Raw genomic sequence first — 25521 nt, 5'->3', positions numbered from 1 at the left:
TTTAAGGAGGACTTCGTGTCAAAACCTGGCACAAACTTACACTTAAGGTATTCCCTAAAAATGCTGATGTGTCTCCATGACTGACACCAAACCAGAACGGCAGCCCAAGACGAACTGCAATGTGTGACCTCAGCTCCTGTATTTCAGCCTTCTGCTCGGAGAGGAGGTCGCATCAGTCACCAAGGCAGCTGGAGGGGTAAGGGCTGGGCTCTTGGGTCCAGGGTCCGACACCGCATTGGAGCGCATTCTGGGGGGAGCTCGCATGTTGTCAGCGTGTTCTTTCCAAAACCACAATGCGTAGAGTTACGTCTTGTAAACTGTCACAGTGTTTGTACGCCGCGACAAACCGCTGAAGTCCACGATTGCTGCCAAGGTAGACTGCGACTCGCCGCAGCAATGACCCGGAATGAGCCCCCTTTTAGATCATGAGTAGATCATCATGCGGACGCAGCATAAGGGTGTGAATTTTCTCCCGTGTTTGCCACGACGATAAAAAAACTGAACAGAATAAGCTTGTTGGGGGGTTTTACAAATCGTCATAAACCGACTACCGCCCCGTTATCTTTCGGTATTTCCTCTGTGTGAAAAAAAGCTTTGTGTTCCCCCATATTTCACGAGGTTGTCCCTGTTTTCTGTTTCACAAACGCAACACGTACAGTGGGACACACAGTGTATATCCGACCCCTGCAATGGTCCCCGTAACTCAACGCTATGACTCGCCGCTGAACCGGCTGGCATTCCTATGGGCAGGTATGACATTCCCGAGGAAGCGTTATAATTCCCGTCTGATGGTGCACCCCGGGGTGCGGAGAGGACGTGTCCGCCGCCTGCCCGGGGCGCTCGGCTTGCCCGTCTCGGCAGCTCCGCGGCGGCAACCCAGGCAGGACGAGGGAAGGCGCTGTCCGTGCGGCCACGCCACCGAGCGACCAGCCTCTCTCTCCGAGCCACGGCTGGGCTCCACCGGGTCTCCTCCAGGGGTGACAGTCACCTGTGTCTGCCGGCCGGGGAAACTATGCGAGGATCTCGAGTGGCTGTAACACCACCGTGGGCGGAGGTACCTATTGCCCCCTGTTGCCGGTCACTGGCTGGATGTCATGAGTTACCTCACGTTGACCGGCGTGGAGGCGAGCGGCCCTGCGCTCAGCTTCGGCCCCTGGAAGGCGGCGCAGCAGGGGAGCCTTTCTGTTCGTTGTGTTGAGCATTTTCACCACGGACCCGGAGCGGCTCCTGGACATTACATTCCGGGCGAGTTTGCGGTGCTTCGTGTGTGGCGGTACCCTGACCCCTGAGCCTCCCACAAGGAGCGCACCTGCTGCTCTCACACAGAGGCGCACGAAAGCGCCACATGACCCGCTGTTCTCGTCACAGGACTGGTCAGGTTTCTGGAACGCATCGACCAGGAACACGGTCGTTTCTTAGCCCAAAACCACCAGGCAGAAGCCTAAACTGATTCCACCCACGTATGAAGAATCGCGCGTTGCCCCTTCTCGCGAGTTTCAGTCCAGTTTGCCATTACTTGATTAAGGAGGCCCTTAAGGTGTGAGCAGTTTGCATCTCTTGCTGTCGATTTAAAGCAAAAACAGTTTGGCAGCAGCAAAAGGGTGTTCATTTTCTAGCCTTGACCGTTAGAAAGCCTACTTGGCTGCTATTGGCTCATTGATCTAGAGACCTCTTTGAGCCAGGATTTTAAGGACTCGAGAGGCACACCTTCCATTGCTTATTTTTACCCGGCAACATATTATTGGTGACAATTACCACTGCTGCCTCACAGTTCTCGGGTGCGGGTTCGATTCGGTGCTTGGGAGACTTCTGTGTGGAGCTGGCTCGGCGTCACTGTGAGTTTTCTCTGGGCTAACGGCATCTCGCACGCCCTGGGATCCCCTGGGATCCTGTCCAGAGCACGAGTCCTCCGCGTTCCCTCTCCTGAGCGGGAGAGGCATTGTGGTAATCAACGGGCGTCGCAGTGTTAGCTATATCATTCAAGTGTATCATATTTAAAAATGCCTACTGAGAGAATATTCCGGTTAACGGTTCCTCCGGCCCATCTCCTTTCACACTGGGCTCCACAGTCGAACTCGGAGCGAGTGGGAGGCAGTGGCCCTGGCGGTCTGCATCCTTGAGGTGAGGCCGAGGTCAGGGGTCTCCAGCCCTGCCCCTGCAATGCCCCAGTCCAGCTGGCTTTTAACAATTTGACTCTGATCAGTTTATTTATTTTTAAGTAATTTAGATATAACTTAGAGAGCCCTCAGAGACTAAAGTTCACTTAATTGTACACAATTAATTGCTCAATTGCTCAATAACTTAAGTAATCTTAATATTCAAAATACAGGTGATTCAGGGTTACCCACCAGAAGACCTGGACTGGAGCTCTCCAGGACCTGACCAAAGAGAGAAACTTTTCATTTCAGTGTCACCATAATAGAGCATATATAAACTTCTTCCTCTTATTATTATTATTATTATTATTATTATTATTATTATTATTATTATTATTATTATTATTTTAGAGAACAAAACCATTTTACATTACCATTACTCAGCCTTACTTTTCCAATTCACTTTCGACTATACATCACAAGCAAAAAGTGTCTATTCCTGTTTGTTCCCTTAGTATTTTACAATTATATAACTTTTAAACAAACTATATACATTCAAAATGAGGAAGATGTGTACTTTTATGACTATGAAGAGGGAGTAGACTATATAAATGTCCCTTATCAAGTTTCACTTATTTTGTATCTCAACAAATTCAGACCTTAAAGGTTTAATGTACTTAACCCATCTAGACCAATATTTGACAAATTTATTATTTTGTAATTTTAGTGAAAATGTTCATTTTTCCATTATATATATATATTTCATTCATTGATTCAATCCAATCATTCATTGTTGGTAGATCTGGGAGAAGTCCCTTTCTTGTTATAGCTTTCTTCCCTGCTGATAAAATGATTCCAAACAAATGTGAATATTTGTGAATACCAGTTCCCCTCCAATCAAAATCCAGTTTGCCAAAATATATCTACTATTTTCAGTGAAGTACAAGTCCTGTTTGATGTTTCTGTAGTGAACTGAATAGTGAGCAGGAAATTAGATTTAAATGTGCTGAACACATTTTGATTTGATGAGTCAAGTGTTTCAACACAACTTTGCAATCGGGTCCTTTCCAAAGTTTCTTTTTGACCTGGAGAGAAGTTCAAGTATGCCGGAGCCTGCAGAAGCCTTTGCGATGATCCCGATCATTAATGACCTCTCGAGCATGTGCTCCGAGGTTAGTGAAAGCAGCTGTTTGTCAAACGCCCCATCTGCAGACACACAAGGGCCATTGTCACCACGAAGCAGACTGGTCTGCACGGAAGTCACTGTGTAGTCAGACCGCTTCATTCTCTCTGGCCTGAGTTCAGCCCGGCTGTGAAGGAGTTTATTTTTAGATGTGATTTAATTTGATTTTACACACACACACACTCGGCGTTATAGTACTGCTTTCTCAGGGATTACATAGGGAATTAAGCCCTGGGCATCTGACATTTCTCACATTTCTGTGTTCAGCACCAAAGTGAAGTAACTAAAGGTCACGAATCATTTACTGTGCTTATTGGGATGTAAGTATTTTTCATATTCTAGTAAAATCAATTACTTTCACTCCCCCTGCCTAATCTACCCAGTGTGTAGAAGTCAGAATCAGACTAATTAAACTCTTATTCACAAGTGAAGGGGCAGTACAGGCCACCATGGCCCCATTTTCACAGTTTCCTGTCAAGCACACATCACAAAATATTAATTCCTTCTCCCTTGCGGAGCCACAGCTTTAAAATTCCTTCTAGCTTCACGATGACATTACTGTAACAAGATGAACAATGAGCGAGAGAGCATAGCAGAAGGATTCCTGGCAAACAAAATCCATTTTATTTTACCTGAAAACATTTTTTATACTGAGCAAATTTCTTATTTTTAATGATTTGGGGGGTTAGAGGTTATCGAAAACGAATGTTGAAAGCAGTAATAAATAACAATAATAATAATAATGAACTGTTTGAGCACCAGCAAAGATGGTCTCATGTCAAGTGGTGCTTTTTTTATTATGGGATGTGGGTTGCCTGGCAACAGCACACCCACTCTCACAGTGCACCCCATGCACATTACTGCCAGAACACCGAGTTTCTGCCATTCCTTCTATAAACACTTTATCCTGAACACTGTGTAGCTTTTATAACTACAGTGTGCCTTCAGCACAGTAATAACTGGATGGTATGGAGCACTAAAAGTCAATAAGGGAATATACTGGATTACCTTAGCAAACCTGATTTTTAAGGTGTAGCATTTCTGACATATCACAGCGCCAATGATGGACAATCCCACAAAACTTCATTCAAGTCAAATTTTGTAAACAATCCTAAATGAAAAAAAATAATTAAATGCCCTAGGTCCAGATCGAATCTGGTCCAGCAGGCCTTTCAGTGTTTGCGTGGAATCTGCTGTCCATGTAAACTGACCGCCTGTCACTGCCAGGAGTATGTCTTTTCACTCCTCTTCCACACGCTGGACCCTGACATCTTAAGCCTCTCAGAAAACTGAAATTGAGGCCTTTTTTTCCCCAGTCCTGAAATGGCCTTTTAATGTCTTCGGTTCTTTCCACGATTGTTGGCTTATCTTTTGCAGAACTAGCTTAATTATCAGCTTCCTAGGAAATCATTTTGGAGCACAGAGATGTGCTTCTGCTGGCGAAGTGCCTTGAATTGGTCTTGTGTTTTTAAAACAACAGAGAGCTCAGTCTGTGACCCAGCTCTCAAAGCAGAGGGTCTGGGAAGCCCCTGTTCCGAAGGTTGCCCATGGCAACAGCCGTGCAGCAGATCATTGGCTCCTGACCAGAGGTACCAGTCCTGGAGGACGCACTGGAGCCATTACAAGACGAGCATGGCTCACCTTGCTTCCACCTTGATGGAGTGTTTTATTCATCTGCACAGAAAAGGACAGGGCTGTTTGTTGGTTCATTCGTTGTTGTTTTTTTAATCCAAGTGAAGTAAGAACCAAGAAACCACCTATCGCAGAGCTGATGTTCCAGCAGTGCCAGGTTTACAGACTTGCTCGGGGATCAACCAGGATGAAAGACGTTCGGTTCGCTTGGGTGTAGAAGGGCCCGTGCAGGAGAGAAAAGGAAGCTGAACGTAATTTTGAGGACGCGACCCACAGAGGGAGGGCTCTGAAAATGCCCTTATTGCTCTGTATTACATCAGAGCTCTAGTTTTTTTTTTATTGCAGCAGCTCCAGGGAGATGATCTGCAAGAAAAAATGGAGTCAAATGTTCAAGGATGTTGATCTGTGCGCCTGCAGTTTCTCGATCACTTGAACGACAGTTGCGCAGTTTTGGGCGGAAGGCGGATCCTGGAGCCTCAGTGGTCAAAGCCCCACAGCCTCTCTGTCACAGGTCCTGCGCACGGGAGCCTGTGATTCCCAGCTGTTTTCTCTTCAAACCTCAGAGTTAGAAAGTGTGCCTTTTCAAATTTAGAAAAGGTTACATTTAGTCTCCCTGTCTTGTCCTGAGGACCTGAGATGTCGTCATCCTCCATGCCTTCCTGTCCGAGTCATTCATCAGCTGACGTCATGGCAGGTTCTGTGGTGCCCGCTGCAGGTGTTTAACCTCTGTGAGTGTGATATGTGTGGTATATCCCCTCTCTCTAGGGTTTCTCTCAGCACCTGAGAGCACACACACACACACACACACACACACACACACACACACACACACACACACCCCAACAGCCACACAGATCAATATGCCAAAAGTGAAGCCCATGGTCATGAGAGACTACAGTCCCACTGGGAGTACTAGTTTCTGCTGAGAAAGTCACTGCGAGCTCTCCAATCTCCAGAGGAGCCTAGCCTATTGAACACAAGACTGGTTACAAATGAGATGAGGCCATCTGACCCATGTAGCACATTAGGGAGTTAACAGATAGTTGACACAAGGATCTCATCCAGCCATTCCTTGGAAGAAAACAAAGGATCGACTTCAACAGGATTTCTGGTTAGCTTGTTCCACACTCCCACAAGAGCAGAGGGTAAAGAAGTGTCTCTTGTTCCTGGTTTTAAATGCAGTTTCTGCTTATGCAATGCTGCGGACGTAGCCCATGTTGCCCTGGACTAAGGACAGCCTGCTGAAAGAGAGCTCCGTTCTTTAAGCCACCTTGAATGCATTTCTAACCTAAGCACGTGCAAAAATGTTCAATCAGTGGCCCTCTCAATCGACTGGAAAGATTAGTTCGCCTTGGTTCCTTAAACATTTAATTGATGATGAGCAGGATCAACTCAGCAATTAAGGTGATCATGCCAAAGTCCTGCAGTGGAGCAGATTGTGTGGATGTTGAGTGCGTTTGTGACGAGGGATCCAATTTAGACCAGAAAAAAGACAAACAATAAGGTCAAGTTTACAATAAAATGACACCGACCGCTCTTCACTTTGAGCTCCCCTGCACGCTGGGCAGCAAAGGGTTCGCGTTCTGCCCTCTAATGGAGAACAGCGGAACTGCATGCTGCTCAGTCTCACAATTAAAGAGCTGTACCTTGTAAGAAATGAAAATGATTATCAATTAAAACGTTTATGTTGCTTGCCCTCACACCCTGAATTGGAAGAAGCAGTTAGCAAATGGATGTCTGTTTAAGTCATTACTTTTTGTTCTGTATGTAAAGCCACAGTGACCACGGAATGAAAGTACCATTGATTATAAAGGACACATGAAAAACATTTTAGCCAAGATTTTGTTTCTGCTTGAGTCCCTCAGTCAGGATAACCAAAGACAGGTGCATTCTCTTTATGGGAGACGAAAGATTTTTAATCTATCCTCTGATGAATAAGGATCTTTAAATTAAAATACATGTTGTGTGAGTAAGTCCCATTTACAGTGTTTGTTCAATTCAAGCAGAATCTTTTTACTGGATTCGGATCTTGAGTATTTATATTAGAAACTGCTTCAAGGACATTAACTTAAATTCTTGTGACACTACATCCACAACGTAGTATGTTATAAAGACGTTTTCCACCAAAGGTCAATCAAGTCAAGCTTATTTTCTATGCAGACGCCAACTCGTCACAAAAGCTAATTATTGCCAAATGTGAACCTGAATAAAACATTTGGACTCACATGACATTTATCTGTACTTGGAGAAACACTCCCCCATTGTGTGACAGTACTGGATTGGTTTATCACTTCTGCACACCCTTAGGCAGTTGCAGATTTAAAGAGACACGGAATACTTGCTGGATTGCCAGACCCTGATGTCTGGTTTGGGAACTCCTGCTGTAGTTTGTCACTGGAACAGCTTCTTCATTGCACCTTATTCCTCTGTCGTCATAAAGCCATAATTCAGGCAGTACTGACTGCATTGTGGATTTCTCCGGGGTATGGTGAATACAGAGACTAAGATAAAAACCAATCTGATTTTACCAGCTCCAAATGAAAATGATGTGATACCACTTCAACTGCTGAATAACACACAAACCTTTCAATGGCCGAAGAAGGAGATTTGATTTCTGATCCTTGTATAATGAACTTATTATACAACTTGCATTTCTGGCCAAAAGAGCAGCAGCTGATGAAAGATTTTGGGCTGGATGGACTTCACAGTAAACACAAGGGCTAGCACTCAGGAATTTCAGACACGCAGTGACCCAACAGCCCAGTGTTCTCAAGCTCTACACTGCTCTTTATGGGCTCTCCCAGGAGAAAATATAGTTTAGAACAAGAACATAAATTCAAAATACCCAGAGTAATATCTCCTATTTAACCCTGATAGTATAGATTGTTTTTTAAATATAATTCACTTTAATCCAATTTGAGCTCCGCGGGAACAATCACATCTAAAAGATAACAGAGTCTGCAAGTAACAGTCATCACTTCTTGTTCAGACAGACAGATCTGTGAAGTCATCATGTCCAGTTAGGTCCAGCTCAACCTGAGTCACAGTGAGATTCAACACACTATTGACTTGCAGCTTTCTCACTATTGCCTGCATGTCCATTTTTCATTACTGTTTTTTCTCATTGTCAACCGAATCTTTTCATTGAACAATGTTTCCTTATCCTGATACAGCCAACTGTTTTATTCTAAATAATATCTTCTCTGTGCTGAACATTCATCTTACGTTAGGGTTATCAGTCTGATAGTTTACAGCACACATTTGTATATTTTTATTTATTTTATTTTATATTTAATATATTCAATTGATTCAGATTTGGATTTCCACACATCTCCTCTCCAAATGTGCAGAGAATAACAAATTAAAGGATTTGTCTTCTTGCTATTTTAATATTACACAAATCTCTTTTTATCTTGTTTTCATTTTGTTTTATTGAGCAAGTTTTTAAAAAAGAATTATGCAGATTAAAATAAAAAATTGTGCTGCCTGCATGTGTCCAATTCACCCAACATTTTCTTTATTTTAGCCCAGCCTATCCTACAACTGTATTGTGAAAAGGTCTATTTGTCAAACAAAAGCTAGTACATTGACAAATTCAATCTAAACTACCCAGGAAATTATTTTTGCAATGGACTTTGCATTCAATATTAATTGCATTATTTTTAGTCTCATTTAGCTTGTAAAAAAATCATTTTGCTCATTTGATTAAATCACATTAACATTCAGTATGTTAAAGGAAATACACGTCTAGCTTTAGTTTTAAAACTAGCATTCAGACCCCTGGCACTGCCTCAGCAAAATACTCAATTCCAGGGAACAGAATCACATTTCTTAGGAATAATGAGATCAGCTGAAAATGTGTTGCATGAACTGAAGACAAATGTTTAATCTCAAACATATGAGGTGCTGATACCTTTCTCTGTCCTGAAAGCACTAGCTGTTATGGAGTGTTTGTGTTTCATTAAACCAAACGGCATAACATAGCGAGAGACTGAAATTTGTTGCGGGTCTGTGCTGTACTTCCTGCAAAGCTCGAAGTGTTTCTGATTAAAACACAATGAAAACGAAGGCAGAGGCCAGCAGTCTTGCAAATCTTACTGCGTCTGAGTTTTTTGGCAGCCGGGATTAGTTTGCATCCCAGTGCGTTTCTCCAACACCTCTGTCTTTCAGCGCGAGAGGAAGTCTGAATCCATGTCCCTGACACATTTTTTGCTGTTTTTTTGTTGTTTCTTTCCTGATACATTGTACTCCAGAGGAAAGCAATGAACACCCCATTCTTCACTCCCTTGTGAAATTACAGAAACAAATCACGAGGTGTGGTTTTGTTTTCCGTGCTGTGTTGGGCGTTTCTGCATCTGGGTATAAGCTGTGGGAGGGAATCGAATCTGAACTAAGAGATCAGATCTTGACTTTAACTTCGACTTTTGTGCGACTGTGCTCCAGTCTGGACTCGACCTGCTGCAATTATACAAGGGGGACAGGACTGACGATGGAGAGGGTGGAAAGGAATTGGAAGTCGTGCCTGCCTTAATTAATACATCACACGTCAGCTGCCACCTCATGTTGCATGCTTCATTAAGGCAGCTAACGGGCTAGAAATAAATCCAGAATGAATTCATGCTGATGAATGTACCTGAAAGAGTGTGGAACGCCTGTTGTCACTGATGTTCCTCTTGCCACGAGACAGGGCCACCTCTTGCACTTTGCGCGATTATGTCATGTGCATTTAGAAGCAAATGTGATGATTAGATTGAACGGTGGCTCTAATCATACCCCGTACCAGATCTGAGCCCTGCTTCAACACAGACAGTACAAGACTCTGCAGCCTCAGACCCTCGTTATTGCAGTCCAGATCACCCTCAGCTATCTGAAAAGTTCAAGCATCAGAGTAGCATTCAAAGCAGGGTGTCCTGCCTTAGATGAAAAAAGACCTTTTACGGAGACCCAGTGAATATTGCTACATATGCACCCGAATTGTATAAAATGTACAGTGGATGGAAAAGTTTTTCTCTTCTGCAAAGCTTTCTCCTCTTGAGACAAATAAGTGATTTAGTGCCCAGAGTGATAGCGCATGTAGAATATGACTACTATCCTACATTTGTTTCACATTAATCTCACTGGTAGAGGAGAAAGAATAAACTGTAGGGATTTATTATTTCAGTATTCAGTTAATCAATATGAGTTCATAAGATATTTCTAGACAAAACAACGTGAGTGTTTAACTCCTTGAGATATAGAACAGTGTTGTGTTTATGTTTTGTGTAGGCGATAGAGGTAATAAGAACATAAGAAAGGTAACAAACAAGCAGAGGCTCATCTGTCCCCTTTGGAAGTCAGTAGTTAATTGATCCCAGGACCTCCTCTACAGTAGCTGTTTCTTGAAAGGAGCCAGAGTATCAGCTTCAACAGCATGGCTGGACAGCGTGTTCCACACTCCCACAACCCTTTGTGTAAAGATGTGCCCCCCCCTTCTCAGTTTTAAATGCATTTCCCTGTAGTGTCCACTTGTGCCCTCTGGCTTGTGGTTCACTGTTCATTCTCAGGAAACCCACTGTGTTGACTCTGTCTAGGCCTGTGGGGATTCTGAATATGTGAATCAGATCCTGTGTTCCTCTCTGTTTCAGATTATAAAGGTTCAGTTACTCCAGCCAGTCAGCGCCAGGGCAGTCAGGACAGTCAGGACAATCCCTTAGTCCCAGGCTGTGTCTGGCTGCTCGTCTCTGGACTCATTCCAGGGCAGCAATATAGATTTTTTGGATGCTGCTGATCAAATAATAATAATACAATTCTCATTGATTGTGCAGCCTGTGAACCAATATAGCCGCTGCCATGACTGACCAACGCAGATTCCTTCATGGAAAGGACATTTAGATAACAACAGCGACCAGACTGAACCAGCTGTGTGAGGCAATCACAGGACAGAGTTACTAGACCTTTGCTAGCAAATAAAAATTAAAAAACCAGTGGAACTTGGGAACAATAACAAAATAAATCAGAGCCAAAAACGTAATTAGAAACTAGAATAAAATTATGACAGGACTGTTTAACATTAAACATGTTTAAACAAATAACCTCCACAGTCGCTGAAAAGCTTTCGAACAGGTTTTTTGAAGTATCAGAGTGTATTTAAGATTTTTTTAAAATGTTTTTTTACTGTCTAAAGTCTTGTGAGCAGGTGTAAGCTGTGCTCCACTGCAAGTCAGTTATAGGAGATTTGTCATTTGTAATGTTCTTTTCGTTATTTTTCATTGACCCGTAGACATGGTCCCACAAGCGGGAAAGTGGGGCTACGTTACAAGCTGTCAAGGATCCATCTTATCCATCTTAAAACGGAATCAGAAATCAAACGCAGAAGTACTGTACACTCCAGGAGCTGGAGTTCTGCGTTGGTCTGAGCAGGCGAGAGATGGGAGGAAATGTCTGAGCTCAGTGACAGGAACAGCGACACTCCGAGCAGTCAGCTGTCGAACAGTCCGCTGTGCCTGCCTGGGTTTTAGTTAAGCCTGCCTTTCCCGAGAAAAATTCCACGTCGCAGCTGTGCCTTTAAATCTGCGATCGCTGGGCCTGAGTGACGCTTTTTGCTACCAGTGACGCAACCTCTGCCTCTCCCGCGAGGCGCACCGCCTCAGACGTTCAGTGTCATCGAGCGTCTGGCTTTGAAAACTGCAAGTCGCTGTTACTCAATGGCCCAGCAGCAAAGACATCTCAATCCTGAAATGTCATTACGGTTAGCACTGTCCATTACGCAACTCCCCCCTCGCCTCCCTTTCTGTCTCTTGGAGAATTATATTAGCGAGGGTGATTGGAGTTGCTTACCAGCTGCACATTAAAATGACTCCTCGACACTGATGTCATGCTGCTGTCATTAACACTTATACATCTGCAATAAAACAAAAGGCAGCTCTGATGGTAGTGCTCACTAATGGAGATTCACTGCCTGGATCCCGTGTTACGCTACATTTTCCCCGAGACGTTTGGGTGTTCAATTTCCCTTTCACATAACGCTGCTCACTACCGTGGGACTGCAATGAAGACTGCAGATCAATAATGAGCTCATGCACATCCAAAAGGAGAATAATGCTGAAGACAGACTCCATCCTAACATGCACCCTATCTGTTTGTGAGCACTGAAACCTTTGATCAGATGTAAGGAAAGGCTTCAGCTCTTGACAAGATCGATATGCGCATTTAAAAAAAAAAACCCATCGGTTTTTGCTGCATGTCCCACTCCAGAGGCTGGGCACTCGCAGGTGCCTGATCTGAGTAGACTGGTTTCGCGTGAAATAGTTTTCGCATGCCTGACATTTAAAACTATTCCTTTCCTTTCTTTTCCATTACAGGGAGCTGACTATATCTGAGACAAGGCTGCTCGGTGTTTTATCAAATACAATAAATACTGTTTGTTGAGCTACAGTGATATTTCAGTGAGGCCATTTCTATGTTTTATTGAGCTCTAATCCTTCCCAGCAGGTTAGTTATGGTATCTTCACTCGTTAAAGACACGGAGTTTCAGCACTTCAGCTATCGGCTTTCTCAAGCGTCTCTCTCGGTTCGTGTCAGAACCACTGCAGATACAAAGCAGCATTTGCGATTCCGTTTTTTTATATTTGTGTTTTAAGGCAAACCAGGGTTATTACACGTCAGGAAAACGAAATAAGTTTAGAAAGCATGCAAATGTTAAATTCTATATGGCCACATTACTTTTTCAAGTATATATATATAAAAAAATCGTGATGTCTTATGAAAACGAGGCAAGCGAGCGGATGAATACCAGTAATAAAATGTCAAATGTAGAGTTTGACGTATCCCAAAGAAAATAAACTCATTAGGTCACATAGGCTTCCTTCGTTTTAATTTGCGCCCTTCATATACAGTACTTCAACAGTCATTAATATAAGTAACCCTTCGACCAGCCTTTGCAACGCTCTCTTGAGCAAGTCCCAGATCTCGTGACTTGGTTTGCACGGAGATGCCCAGAGGTTCTGCAGGTCCCTGGGCCCGGAGGAGGCGCTGTGTCTGCGGGTCACCTGAAGAGCCGGAAGAAGCCGATAAATCGCCCCAGTGAACCCCAGGCGTGCGCACTGGCCCTCCAGGTCGAGGAGTGAAAAGCTACCACAACGGTCTCCAGCACGTTTCACGCATTTGTTAACATGTTATTTTATATGAAGGTATTTTATATATTACTGGGACTTCCGGCACTTTGTTTAAAAATTCTGGAGCAAATACCAGACGTCTTTAATTGAGTCAAATTACGTCTAAAAGTCCGTATTTCAATCCCTTTGTTATTTCATTTCTGAGCCCCTGCGTCTTATTTTAACTCTGTACACTGTTGGTGGATGTGTTGCCTGTAGTAGCATTATATCCCAGATAAAACCCGGCAACAGGCTATGAGTTTATCTCAACAGAGCATTTAAATTCCTGTTTTTGCCAATAGTAACAGTGCTTTCTCGTTTAGAACAGTATGTTCTGTTCTATGTGATGTTCAGGACAGAATTGTATAACACCTTATGCTGGAAGATCTGCCCTTTTCAAACTGGTATCTAGTTGGATATTTGCAACATTAACACGATGAAACATCATAGCCCCTGGTGAAGCTATATAGCTGCATTATGGCCAGCTGCTGAGCTACTGTTGCAGCCCCCAAGTGATGTAGTCAGAGAGTAATTCTCAGGACAGGGGTAATGCTAAATGGAAACACTCTTGAAGGACATGATATTCTGTATATATCTCAAGTGCCATACCCTGCTGTTCGGATTTTATTTGTCAATTGTAGATTATTCCTGGCTATGTTATAGTATGCTGGGACTAGTTAGATGTTGAAAATAGGATGAAATGCACGAGGCGTCAGCTGTAGACCTCTCATGAGGCACAGGTGCTTCTGGAGCACTGCATTCTGCTCTCCTAGTGAAGGGTTGACAGACCTGTAGATGGCTATATGGTAAAAAAAACTGTGCATTTCACTCCCTTTTTTTCTTTTCTGGTTGGAATTAACTTCTGTTTGATCCTTTTGCCACCTGGATACTGACACAGCCATGCGATGACAATGTCATCCTCATATTCTCCTGGGCACCCGTCCAACCCATCAAGCCGTGTCCATAATGTGAAGACAGTGTTCAGGTCTCTGCAGCCACACAGGACAACCCACATTTACATTCCTGCATTAATCTAAGGATTTACTTCATTGGTCAGATTAAAGGGGTTCCCTCCAGGCTCAATCAGGAGCCAATGAAAAGGTCATCATAACAGGTCAATACAGCACACCTAGCCAGCACCAGTGCTTCTCAAAAGAACGTACCTACGGCCCCACCTGCTGGGTCCATGAGGAATAGCAGCAGAATGGAGGCTCCAATGCTAATCTTGTCTGAGGTGGAGATGAATGAGCACCTGTGGGCTGCCAAGCCCCAGCCCAGTGAAGCAGGGGGTCATGGGAATGGGATGAAGGGGGTGCAGCCTGCTGCAGGAGGCCATTCCCATGGATACTGTACTTCAGGTGAATTTGTTCTCTAGCTGAGTGGCCCTTGATGGCCCCCAGACTCCTGGTCTCTTCTGAAGCCTGCTGTCACAGTCCACGAGAGACGTCCGGCTCCCTCTACCACATGTTATTAAAGTTAATTATAACGCTGGAGGAGGGGGTAGCTCTAAGCCGTGGACTCCCGGAGGTTTCCTGACAGTTAAATGAGGTTTTTCCTCCCCCCTGTGCTGTGCTGCTTATTCTATCTGTGGTACTTGCTCGGTCGACATCCAACCCCTAGCGGGCGCTCCACTTCTTTCCTGTTCCTAGATCCGTGTGATTATGCAAGTCCTTCCAGTGCGTCTTGTTTCCGTTTCCTATTTAGTCCCTGTGTCTCCAGTGTTATCGGCTCAGCATTAGGGTACAGATGTCGTGAGGCCCGCCTAGCACCAGGTCACCCCACATCCGTGTCCTGAGGGCATAGGCCTCATCCCCGACATCGCCTGACCCCTGACCCCTGACCCCTGAGCCCGGAGCAAACCTCTGTGTTTGTCCCGTTTTTGCCGCTTCGCATAGGGTCTCTACTGCTCTTCTGTTCATTCCACGACTGGCCTTTCCGGCATCTGTGACACCTGCTGCCTTGCTGCTGCAATCATGTAAACATTGTGCGCCGCATAAGACTCAGGAGACTTACAACACAAGACATAAGGACAGCAGCCGCAGGAAACATCCCTATTTTCCCAGTTTGGCTGAAAGGATTATCTGCTTTTGACGATGCATGGAATTGCATGTCAATTTAATGTCAACAATACGATTCACGCCTCAGGTTTCCTTCACTGGTGCTTGTTAGTACATGAGGGGAAGAACAATCTATGGAACAGCCGGTGAGCTTGGTGTGGATTGTGGGAGGTCTGGCTGCGCATCAGGCCCTTTTCATATCTTTCTTCCCTTTGTGAGCTGGAAACCTCATTTTCTGAGAATACCACTTAACAGTTTATCCCACCTAACTGTTAGTAGCTAATTGATCTGAAGATCTCCTCCAACTGCTTCTTGAAAGAAGCCAGGGTATGGGTTTCAACAACATGGCTGGGCAGCTTCTTCCTCACCCCCACAACTCGTGTGTCCTCTGGTTCATGTCTCACCGTGGATCCTGAAGACGTCCACTACGTAGACATTCAGTCAGCTCACACCGTCATGCTGTTCTCAGCCCCTCACCAGAGCACTTTTAAGGAGAAGGCTGCCAGCATCTCTTGCAAGTTTTCAAAGATTGATCACATTTACCTGATCTTTCAGCATCTTTCAGACAGGTGGCCCCTGCATGCAGCAGTGAGCAATGAGACACGAGAAAGATGCACTGGGACACAAAGCTTCAATGCCATCACACGCTGAATGCCTGACACAGACGAACTGGCAGTTCCTGTAACAAAGGGACTAGATGTGCTGAAAGCAGACATGCTGTTTTCACACTGCATTATACTGCCTGTGGTCACAGCTGAAACACAAATCAAGGAGCAGGAGGCACTTCTTTACTGAAAGGGAAGGGCTGATCCCAGCTAACCCCCAAAGTCCTAATCGATTCTCAAAACAATGATTCTGCTCTGAATCGATGGCTATTGGAGTATGAAACAAGTCACTCAGTCATGCGCTTGAACCTGACACCCTGCCTTCTTTCAAAAAAAGGCTGGATGAGATCTGTGAATAAATCAGCCACTAACTGCTAGACAGGCTGAATGGGCTGTATGCCCTCTACTGGTTTACTCATTGTTTAGGTTCCTATGGATGTTTTTGGTGGCGATGAAGCTGCTGCAGTTTTAATTTTTCTAAACAATCAAATGAATATGTAGCACATTTATCAGTGCATCAGAAAAGTGAAAAGTCAAGAAGAGCTTTCTTTCTTTCTTTCTCCTTTCATCTATTTGTCTATTTTTTACAATGACTATCTGAAAAGGCCTTGTTTCAAGTGCTCACTCTTGAGTGTGAATGGCAATACTGAAATCTCTCCTTCATCTTTAGATGCAGATTGAAATACAATTTCCAGAAAGAAGAGCTTCCATTTGGTAATATAATTATCATTTCTGTTATTGGTTATGTTGTTGCATGGGTTTTTATGATTCTTTATAGTGCATATCCACACAAGCAAGTTACAAAAGTTACAAATGTAATAGTGTATTTGGTAATCGGACAATTTTCACTGAAACGGTGTAAACAGTGCCCTCTGCTGGTCAATATCACTAATGACAGTCTGAGGACAAGACTTTATAATGTTTCCTACTAAAGCATACTGCGAGATTTGTTTTTATTAGTAGTACTATTTTTATATTGGTAAATTATTTCATTCTATTGCTTTATTTTTTCTTGTCTCCAGACATTCGAAGTATTAAAATTTTGACAAGAGGAACTTAAGACAAGACGCTACGGAAACCGTAAATGGGACTGAACTGTCGTGCAGGCGAGACGTGTTTTGAACAATCTGCTTTACGTCGCTGTGCTTTTTAGACAGGTTTGGGGTTTGTCCTTGTAAAGGAGAGTGCATATCGGATGTGTTTAATAAGCAGTGCTTTTAATTCTTATTCGACTGTATTTTGGTTTTTATAACATATCTCTCCGTTGTCTGCCTCTTTTGGCATTGCGAATATTCTGCATTTTGAGGTTCGTGTTGAGTTTCAAAACTTCTGCTTCGAGTTTTAAACGGCAGTCACGTTTGTTGTCCCGTTCTATCCATTATATGCTTAGAATCTGATTGTATTTCATACAGAAGTCTAAACGATACGATAAGCCTTGAGGTGCAATAATGACATTTAGAACAAAACAATCTAATTCTACATGACGAAGTCGGGAAGCTGTGGATTTTACTGTGCGTTTTGATTTAGGTGATGTTTTTGTTTTGCAGAATATGAGAGAGGTGGTGTGAGCAATTCTGTCGAAGTCATACTCGTATGCCCATTAGGTTTAAAGATGACAGTTCAAGACAGTTCAAGATCGCACGTCTACAGCGCCAAAATAAAACCTTTCCTTCTTTCCCCTTTTCTCCGCCATGCACAGAGCACCGGACCTGCGGGCCAGCCGTCAGCGCCTCTCGGATGGCCGGCCGGCTCGCCAGAAAGCTCGCACTGTTCGTGCAGAGGCACCGGGCAGGGCTGCTCGTCGGCTCCTGCGCAGGGGCGTTCTCCGTGCAGGTTTTCCACCACGTGTTCCCGGAACAGACCCACAGGAAGCTGCACCAAGCCTGGAGCAAAGGAGAGCCGGCCAGCCTCTCGGAGACCCTGCGCAAGACCTTCCAGGATGTCCTGCGGGACGCGGGGGTCAGGGACCCGCGGAAGTACAGCGCCTTCGCCTCCTTCGGCTTTCATCCGGTGGGGGCCGGGCTGCCGTGGTTGCCGGCGGGGGCTCGGATCGGCATCCCCGCCCATTTCGACAGCACGGCGGACGCCCCGGCGGGCATCTCGGACCGGGTCATCCTGATTAACGGCGAGGCGGTGCGGGGGGACGGCAGCCCGGGCCGGGCGCTGCGGGAGTCGCTGGTGCTGTCGCCCGGGGCGCAGCGCTTCGCGCTCGCCAGGGAGGTGGCTCGCCTGCAGGGCGGAGGTCCCGTCCTCCTGGCTGCGGTGGCCCCGGCGGGCCTGGCGCTCACCTGCCTGTGCGGCGTGGCCGTCAAGCAGCTCCTCGGCTTGTACGCCGGCCCGGTGCTCCTGCGGGGGCTGGCCAACGCGGCCGTGCTGACCGTCGGGGCTGCCGGCTACTGCTTGGTTTCCGACGCCGTGAGCCAGTGGCTCGACTACCGGTGGGACCGGAGAGCGGCCAGCCTCTCTACGGACTATGCCACAGGAGGAGTGGAGTTTTACAATAAACTCCTGGCGCGCAACGTCACCCTTCGTGGTCTGATGGGCAGGAAGGGGGAAGAGATGTTCGCGCCAAGTGGCAACTTGTTCCCCTCCAGCTGGTTCAGGCTGCAGCACGCCCCGTACACAGCTCGCAGAGACGGCATTGTGAGCCTCCTGAAAGAGCAGAAGGCATAGTGGAGGCAGGTGTGCCAGTTTCCGTGCCACACTCTGGCCAGGGTCCCGGCCAGGCAGCTAAAACAAATGGAAACCGCTGATTGCATTGAATGTGATCGATTCTGACTCAAGAGTGTGAAAACGGTGGATTTTTGGGTGTAGCTGGTCGATGTGCTCTCTAACCTCCAGAGAGATCTGTGGCTGAATGTCACAACTGCCTTTGGTTGGGTAACAGTGGCTCCAAGCTCTGTTCCCGCGAAATGCTGCGTCTTCTCCTGCAGAGTTTTTTTTTTTAATTGATGGCGGCACATTTTGTTTTGAATTTGCTTTCAGCTCTGTCAGGGTCTTGTATTGGACACCTGCCCCGTACCAGTGTCTGAAGTCCATGACTCCCCCTTATTTAACCTGGGCATCCAGAATGTGCCCAACGGGACGTTTCCAAAAGGAAGGGGGCCCTCGTTGTGGGAGTGTCCGATGTGTTATTACTACGGCCTGCTCGTCATACGTTGATCACCTAGTAAGAGCTTGCAGACGTAAGGGGGCTAACCCTGAATGGACAAGCTGAGAAGAAATGAGCCGACCATTCTGCATGGTGAAGCTGTAGGGAAGAAGCCTTGCAGCGCTGGGGCCCGGGTTCAATTCTGGACCTGGGGTGCTGTCTGTGTGGAGTCTGCATGTTCTCCCCGTGTTCGCGTGGGTTTCCTCCCACAGTCCAGAGCTATACTGGTAGGTTAATTGGCCCCTGATGCGAGTGTTAGTGTCTGGCTGGTGATGGACTGGCGTCCCATCCAGGGTGTACCCTGCCTTCCGCCCGTTGGTTGCTGGGACAGGCTTCGGCAACCCTGGATTGGAAAAGTTAGAAAATCCATGGGTGGAGCAGTGCTGAAATAAGAAGTCAAAACAGGTCAGTTAAGGACCTAGTTCTCACCTTCTCCCCGGTGGATAAGAGCTCAGCTGACATAGGTGTTCCCCAGGACCAGGGTTGGGATCAGTGTGACCTGTGTTGAACACATAATAATGTCTGAAGATGGTCCTAAGTCAATAGAATATGGCCTTGTGAAGTTTGCAACTCGTACACTGACCTACAGTGCTCTCCAAAGATGTGGGAACAGTGCAGTCTAAACTGGGATGGAATTTTGCTATGAACTCGTAACGATAATCATCTCACATGGAGGGAAAAAACCATGAGTGAGAAGTACAATGCCTGAGTATTTTATGTTTAATAAAGTCCATTCACTCCTGCTCTCTGAGACTGGTTTTGGAGTGCAAAACACAAATGCTGTGCCTTTTCAGTGTGTAGGCATTACATGCATAGGTTTGTATGAAAACAGTAGTTTGCTTTCTTGAAAGGGTTTGAATTAAAGTGGTTTCCTGAAATCCTCAAAATAAAGCATGATGAAGAGTAAACCTCCTGGCACATAAGCTGGTCTTTTTTAAATCCCTACCAGGAGACCTGAAAACCCAGCTTTCATTAGTTCACTTTACCGGCGAACTGGGTCACATAAGTAACTGAGATCCTGAAGACTGTCAGACCCAGAGGCCTAGTTGGTCCTTGGTGCCCAGAGCTGCCTGTTACTGGTTTAAGCTGAAAGTGCCAGCAAGGCAGGCTGGAAAGGACAGGGAGCGAACATGCCTCAGGTGGCAGCGTGTTGTACAGACAGTCTAGATCATCGAGGATGAAGTACGGTGTCAGTGCATTTATAAGAAGCTATAATGTTGTGTGCTATATAAAATCACATTGAAAGATCTTAAGGTGGATGGGTGTGGGCTGTGCATTTGTGAGAGACAGCTTCCATCGAATCCAGGAAATTAAAACAGTCATACTGTATGTCTCGGACTCTTTTCTAAATGATAAGGAGCTCGGTAGGGTTTTTCAATGGCAACCCGAGAGATATTTAATTTCCTTCAGACTTTTTTCCTGGCTTATTTCCAGATAGTGGCATATTTAGACAGCATGCTAAATTTAAAAGTTTATATTTAGTTCTAATCACATTTGAGCCATCAGCCCTACAGGCAGCTTGGAAATAAAAACCTAGTAATTAGCTGTGGCAGACATCCAACTCCAGTTTGCACACAGTGCCTGCTAGCTGTATCGCCCTGATGTTCTTATCCGTGTAATACTCTGTCTCTACAGTGTGATATCATTACGGGACAGAGTGTTCCCCCAAGCTAGCTCGCAGTGACAGTGCACATTGCAGCAGGGAAGTACACTGAACAAAATCCATCTGGATGCAATGTTATGTGCAGAATTTATGTTATTTGAAGGGATCGTACATGGTAATAGTTTCTTTAAATTATCGGCAACCCAATGGACTTCTTGAGAATCACCACAACCCAGAAGATCCGAATGGAAACTAAGGCGAAGTGCGTTTAAACGCGAGAGAAAATGGGAGGTATGTTTTTACGCAGAGGGGTGTGGGAGTCTGGAACAGCCATGTTGTCAAAAATGATACGCTGGCTCCTTTCAAGAAACAGCTCAGCCGAGATCCAGCTGAGTCTTCTGTCTCAACTGAAAGAGCCAGATGGTCCTAGTGGTACTGTCTTGTTTATAACCTCTTTTGGGTTTCTAAAAAGAAGTTCATTTTAAAGAGAAAAAAGAATGAAGTGGATTTTAGTTACGGTGTGACTGATGCTGTTCCCCCTGCTAATCTGTGTGTTTGACATGTTCATGTCTGTACGTAAACTGTATGTTTGTCAGGCTACTTTGAAGTAGTGCTGGAGCATGGCCTCTTTTGACTGCCTTGACCTACACTAAGCGTTTATAAGATTCACAGAGGCTTGAATATTTCATTCCAAGAAACCCACTGCAAGCTTTCAAACAGAAATCATGAAGCTATGAGGAAGGTTTCTAACACGCATTGTAAGGTTCCTCTGGTGTAGTGTATAGTGCCAGCTGAGCAAATCGTCAACTGCATGGTTGAAGGTTTGATTTGTGGTGCCAAGTCAGCCATGCATTCAGGGTCTTTGGTAAGGTAAAAAGCCCTGGTGCTACCTACCTTCAGCTAATCAGCTTTACGGTGAGGTGGGCAGTCAGAGAAGTTCATGCAGCTCAGGTGCTCAGTGAGGCAGCGTCATTCTCTGGACGGGACGAGGAACGGAGACCAGCCCACCTGAGCGCCAGCCACACAGAGGATGGAGAGGACCAGCTTTCACAATCGCAGATACAAACATGTCTGTGAAAGATCGTGTATTCATCTCTCTGACGCGGGCTCGAGCACCACATCTTTCCTGACGGAATACGGGTGGTGGGTTTCGGTGGCTGGGTGCTCTGAGGTTAAAGAGGAGTCTTACATCTGCCGTGGTTTCGGATTTCTCGAGGATTTGTACGCTCCCTACAGTTAGAAAAGTTCTAGTACCGTTAGCTAAATTAAGTCGTGTCTGATAATACGTTTACATTATATATGAAAGGTGGTCTGGTGAAGCTCATTACCTGATGCCTTTGGTTTCATGTACAGGACAATGTAAAAGCAATGTATACATATACATGTTTTGAAACGCACATTTAAGATCTTTATATAAAATGAAAACCCCTACAAACCTGAGCAAGGTCACACATGAAATAAGATAAGACTATCTTTATTAGCTATCCACACACATGAAATAAGATAAGACTAAGGTTATTTGCTATTCTTGATAAAGAAAAAATCTACATGCTGTATGATTTTTTTCTTTAAAATTTCCATTCTACAAGGCGGCCCTAATGACATTTCATTATTTCAAATGAAGCTTGCTGGTATTTGTCAGTAGTACAACACCGTTCATTGTGGACAAACACAACCACCAGGTGTCACTAACTCTCTTAAAGGGGCGGCAGGAAGCGCAACTTAAAAGAAGCGTGTCGGATTGTTCAGACAGGTCTGGCCGTTTTAGTGAGGAAGCGAACATCCTTGGAGATGCAGACACGGGAAAATCCGGCAGCGATGAGAAAACAGCTGTCTCGTGACTTGTGAGTGGATCGTCCTACTGAACTGCGACAGCACTCTGCTGGCCTCCAGAAACGCGCGCACACATCGGGATTTGTATCTGTTGCAAAACTTCCCAGAGAGAGGAGTTTCATTTTGTGAGCTGGCAGCGGTGTGGTTTCAGTTTAAATGGGCGGCTTTAATCTGCGAAATCTACCCGCCATCATAACCCTATTTAAGTTGTTTATTTATATATCTTCGTGAGAACATATGGTACAAGATGAGAAAATAACTAATAGCTCATGTGTACATCATTATCCAGCATAATCAAAATTCAGTGCATTATTTCTTGTAATTAGTTGCTTTCTTCTTGTCAAACATATGGCAATCAATTAATTTAAATGCATTTTTCATTTTAGTATTTAAAAACGTGTATACAAAATACAGTAAAACCTGTTTAATCTGTATTACATTGCGTGTGAACAGTCCATCGCATGACCACGCGAGATTCAGATTCACAAATGACAGCATTCATGTCCTTAAATAGAAAACAGAAAGGACGCAAACAACTAATTACTCTAATTTATTACTTTAGATTGATAATAGAATGCACAGATTAATTTATTACATCCCAATGGAAAACAACAGAGGTTGAAACAGTAAATGTCTTGCCTGGGAGTTATCATACACTGTCATTTTCACCAAATACACAAATTTAAAATCAATCAGGTTCACTTGGTAAGTTTTAAAACCCGATTTTTTTTGGCTGTGCTCAACCTCAGATATAAACTTAGGTTTAGTCGCCAGTAAAATGGGATTTTATGTCATTTATAATGTCATCTTTAATCCCAAGTGAATTTATTCACTGAACCGTGACAATATCCACATATGATCAGAAATCCACTTATTCTTGGTACTGTAGGTGTCACGGCATCCCAGAGGCGCACACACACACGGGGAATATAAACACACCGGTTAAGTTAGCCGGTGTGTTCGCGGGAACGGTGGAGAAGCCGGAGTTTCCTGGAAGAAACCGCCGCAAAACGAGAGGAGACCAATTGTGCTCCACGCAGAAGGGTCCCGGCGCCACATTTGAACCCAGGACCCCAGAGCTGTGAGGCAGCGGAGCCACCCACGCCGTCGTGCCGAGCATATGTCACACCCTTGGAGCAAAACCAACCAGGCTTTGACGATGTGATACCTGCGTAAACCATTACAAGGGGTATCCCGCCGTCAGTTCTTCTGTCTTATTGCCTCTGGGCGCCAGTGGACTCCCAGGCTTTGTCACCGGTAGGTTTGACACGCTGTCTTCGCGTCGGCTAGGGCACATGGGAAAATTAAAGGTAGTCTCCCTTTTATGGGCTAAGAATGAGCAGAATCGGCGTGAGCCCCTGTTAATATCCCACCGTCGTGCTCCCAATCCGCGTGGGGAAACGTATGTTGTTTGTGAAGCCAGAAACTGTTCCGCATTGGTTTTCTGTCAACCCCCCCCCCCCAAAAAAAAATCTCCACAAAACCCGACGGAACTGCCCCCTGCCTCCAGCCCTGACGATGGGAAGAGACTGCAATCAGTTGGTGTCCGTCCTTCTGTTTCAGACAGAAGAAAAAATAAAGTCAAACAGAAATGGCGTGGGAAGATGTCGGGGGGGGGGGGACTCGTGTACACCTACTCGGCCACGGCGGAACACGGGAATCTGTGTCCACGGGGATGTTCACTGTGGACAGCCTCCCGGATCCCTCGCTCTAGCGACACTGCCGCCCCACCAGCTGCCCGACAGTCGCTGTGGCTGTGATGTGGTCACATGTGGAGACCAAGGGCCACAGGCGGCGGGAGCTCCTCGTCATCCGATCCAAGACGCCGATTAACGAGAAGAAGAGATAGTCGGTTCACAAAGCGGCCAAAATGTTAACAACGCTTCTTCCGGGATCGACTTTTGTACCCTGCGATTTCTCCAGATCCTGCAAAACTTTGAAAAGGGGAGATTTGTTTTTTTAATACAAATGCTCATCTTAAATGACACGTAAATGCTTACCGTCATCCAGCTGGGGCTACACACTGGTGGGGGGTGGGGTGTCCCCATTACCTGTAATGCGCTTTGAGTGGTGTGTCCAGAACAGCGCTATATAACGGTAGGGAATTAATTATTAACCATTAGCTAGGACATGAATGGCTTAATTCCGCAGTCTCAGTCGTGTAGAGTCGCAAACTGTCCGATGTCCCGATGTCCTGTCAGCTCTGCGGCCTGCACTCGCACCCACCGGCTAATTATAACGAGAGAGCACCCGCAAACAGTGTGAACTCACTCTCTGAAAGTTAGAGAGTGAGAGAAACATTTATTTGACATGTAAGTTAACAGCTCCATGTTTCTCTTATAGGATGGAAAACCGTTTTAGAAAAAAAAAATGTCCGACTTTAAACGTGTAACGCTAACGTTTAAACCGCGTCGGGGCAAGTTGTTTTGAGCGTCGTGGGCAGGCTTGATTACCTCCTAGTATCGAAGCGGTTTTTCCTTCAGGATCGAGAAACTTGCCCGCAGACCTGTTCTTAACGTGCGTCTCCGGACCTGGTCCGCTTGTCTTATGTTGTCATTAATATGAGAATGACGTACAACAGGCTGGATACGCATTTCAATTCAGCGTCGCAGCTCGACCGCCGGCTGGAGCCTAAAGTGGTCTGGACTTCTCTACCCGGGAAAACGAGGACCCTCGATCATCAGGTCGTGCACCGCAGCCTGAGACATCCCGTCAGTGCAGTCAGTTACTGGGGTCCACCTGGAGAAGGTGCCGCACTGGGAGGACATGCCAGCATCACCGCTGGTCGATGCACAACCCCGGACAGGACGTGGTGGACAGACCCCGCAGCTCCCCATCCTCTGATCGGATCCGTCTCCGATCTGGTCGTGAAACGGGGTCCTCAGACGCCGATGACACCTGGACACCCGCTTCGGACACAGACCAATCCAAAACGCATCCGGTCAGGGAGCAGGCGGCCGCGGGGTCTGTCCCGTCAGGTCCGGATCGGGGGTCGTGCACCGGTCAGCAGCGGTGCTGGCGCGGGGAGGGGGCACCGTCCGCAGAGGGGTGTGCGCGCCGCCGCCGCCGCTGCCCGTGGCGCGCTCCCGCGACCTTGTTCCCGAGGCTGCGCTCCAAGCGCCACGCCCCCCCCCCGCCCGCCCTCGCGCTGCGGAGGCTGCGCCGTGTTACGTCGCTCTGCTGTCGCTCGCGCTGCAGCTGCGGCGGCGGGGTGAGCGCGCGCGCCTGC

At 45.9% G+C, this 25521-nt stretch overlaps 1 protein-coding gene across 1 annotated transcript; it reads left to right on the top strand.

Moving 5' to 3' along the window:
- Positions 1–16830: 16830 nt before the first annotated feature.
- On the top strand, positions 16831–19764 carry tmem177 (transmembrane protein 177). Its single transcript, XM_088931269.1, has 2 exons — positions 16831–17011; positions 17405–19764. Exon 2 carries the CDS (start codon positions 17443–17445, stop codon positions 18376–18378), a length of 936 nt encoding a protein of 311 aa, XP_088787395.1. The 5' UTR covers positions 16831–17011; positions 17405–17442; the 3' UTR covers positions 18379–19764.
- Positions 19765–25521: the final 5757 nt, after the last annotated feature.

Source organism: Atractosteus spatula, chromosome 13 (assembly GCF_055471065.1).
Source record: "Atractosteus spatula isolate fAtrSpa1 chromosome 13, fAtrSpa1.hap1, whole genome shotgun sequence".
In the NCBI taxonomy this organism is placed as follows: domain Eukaryota; kingdom Metazoa; phylum Chordata; class Actinopteri; order Semionotiformes; family Lepisosteidae; genus Atractosteus; species Atractosteus spatula.
Note: the sequence above shows the minus strand (reverse complement) of the source record. Positions and strands in the feature narration are given on the sequence as shown.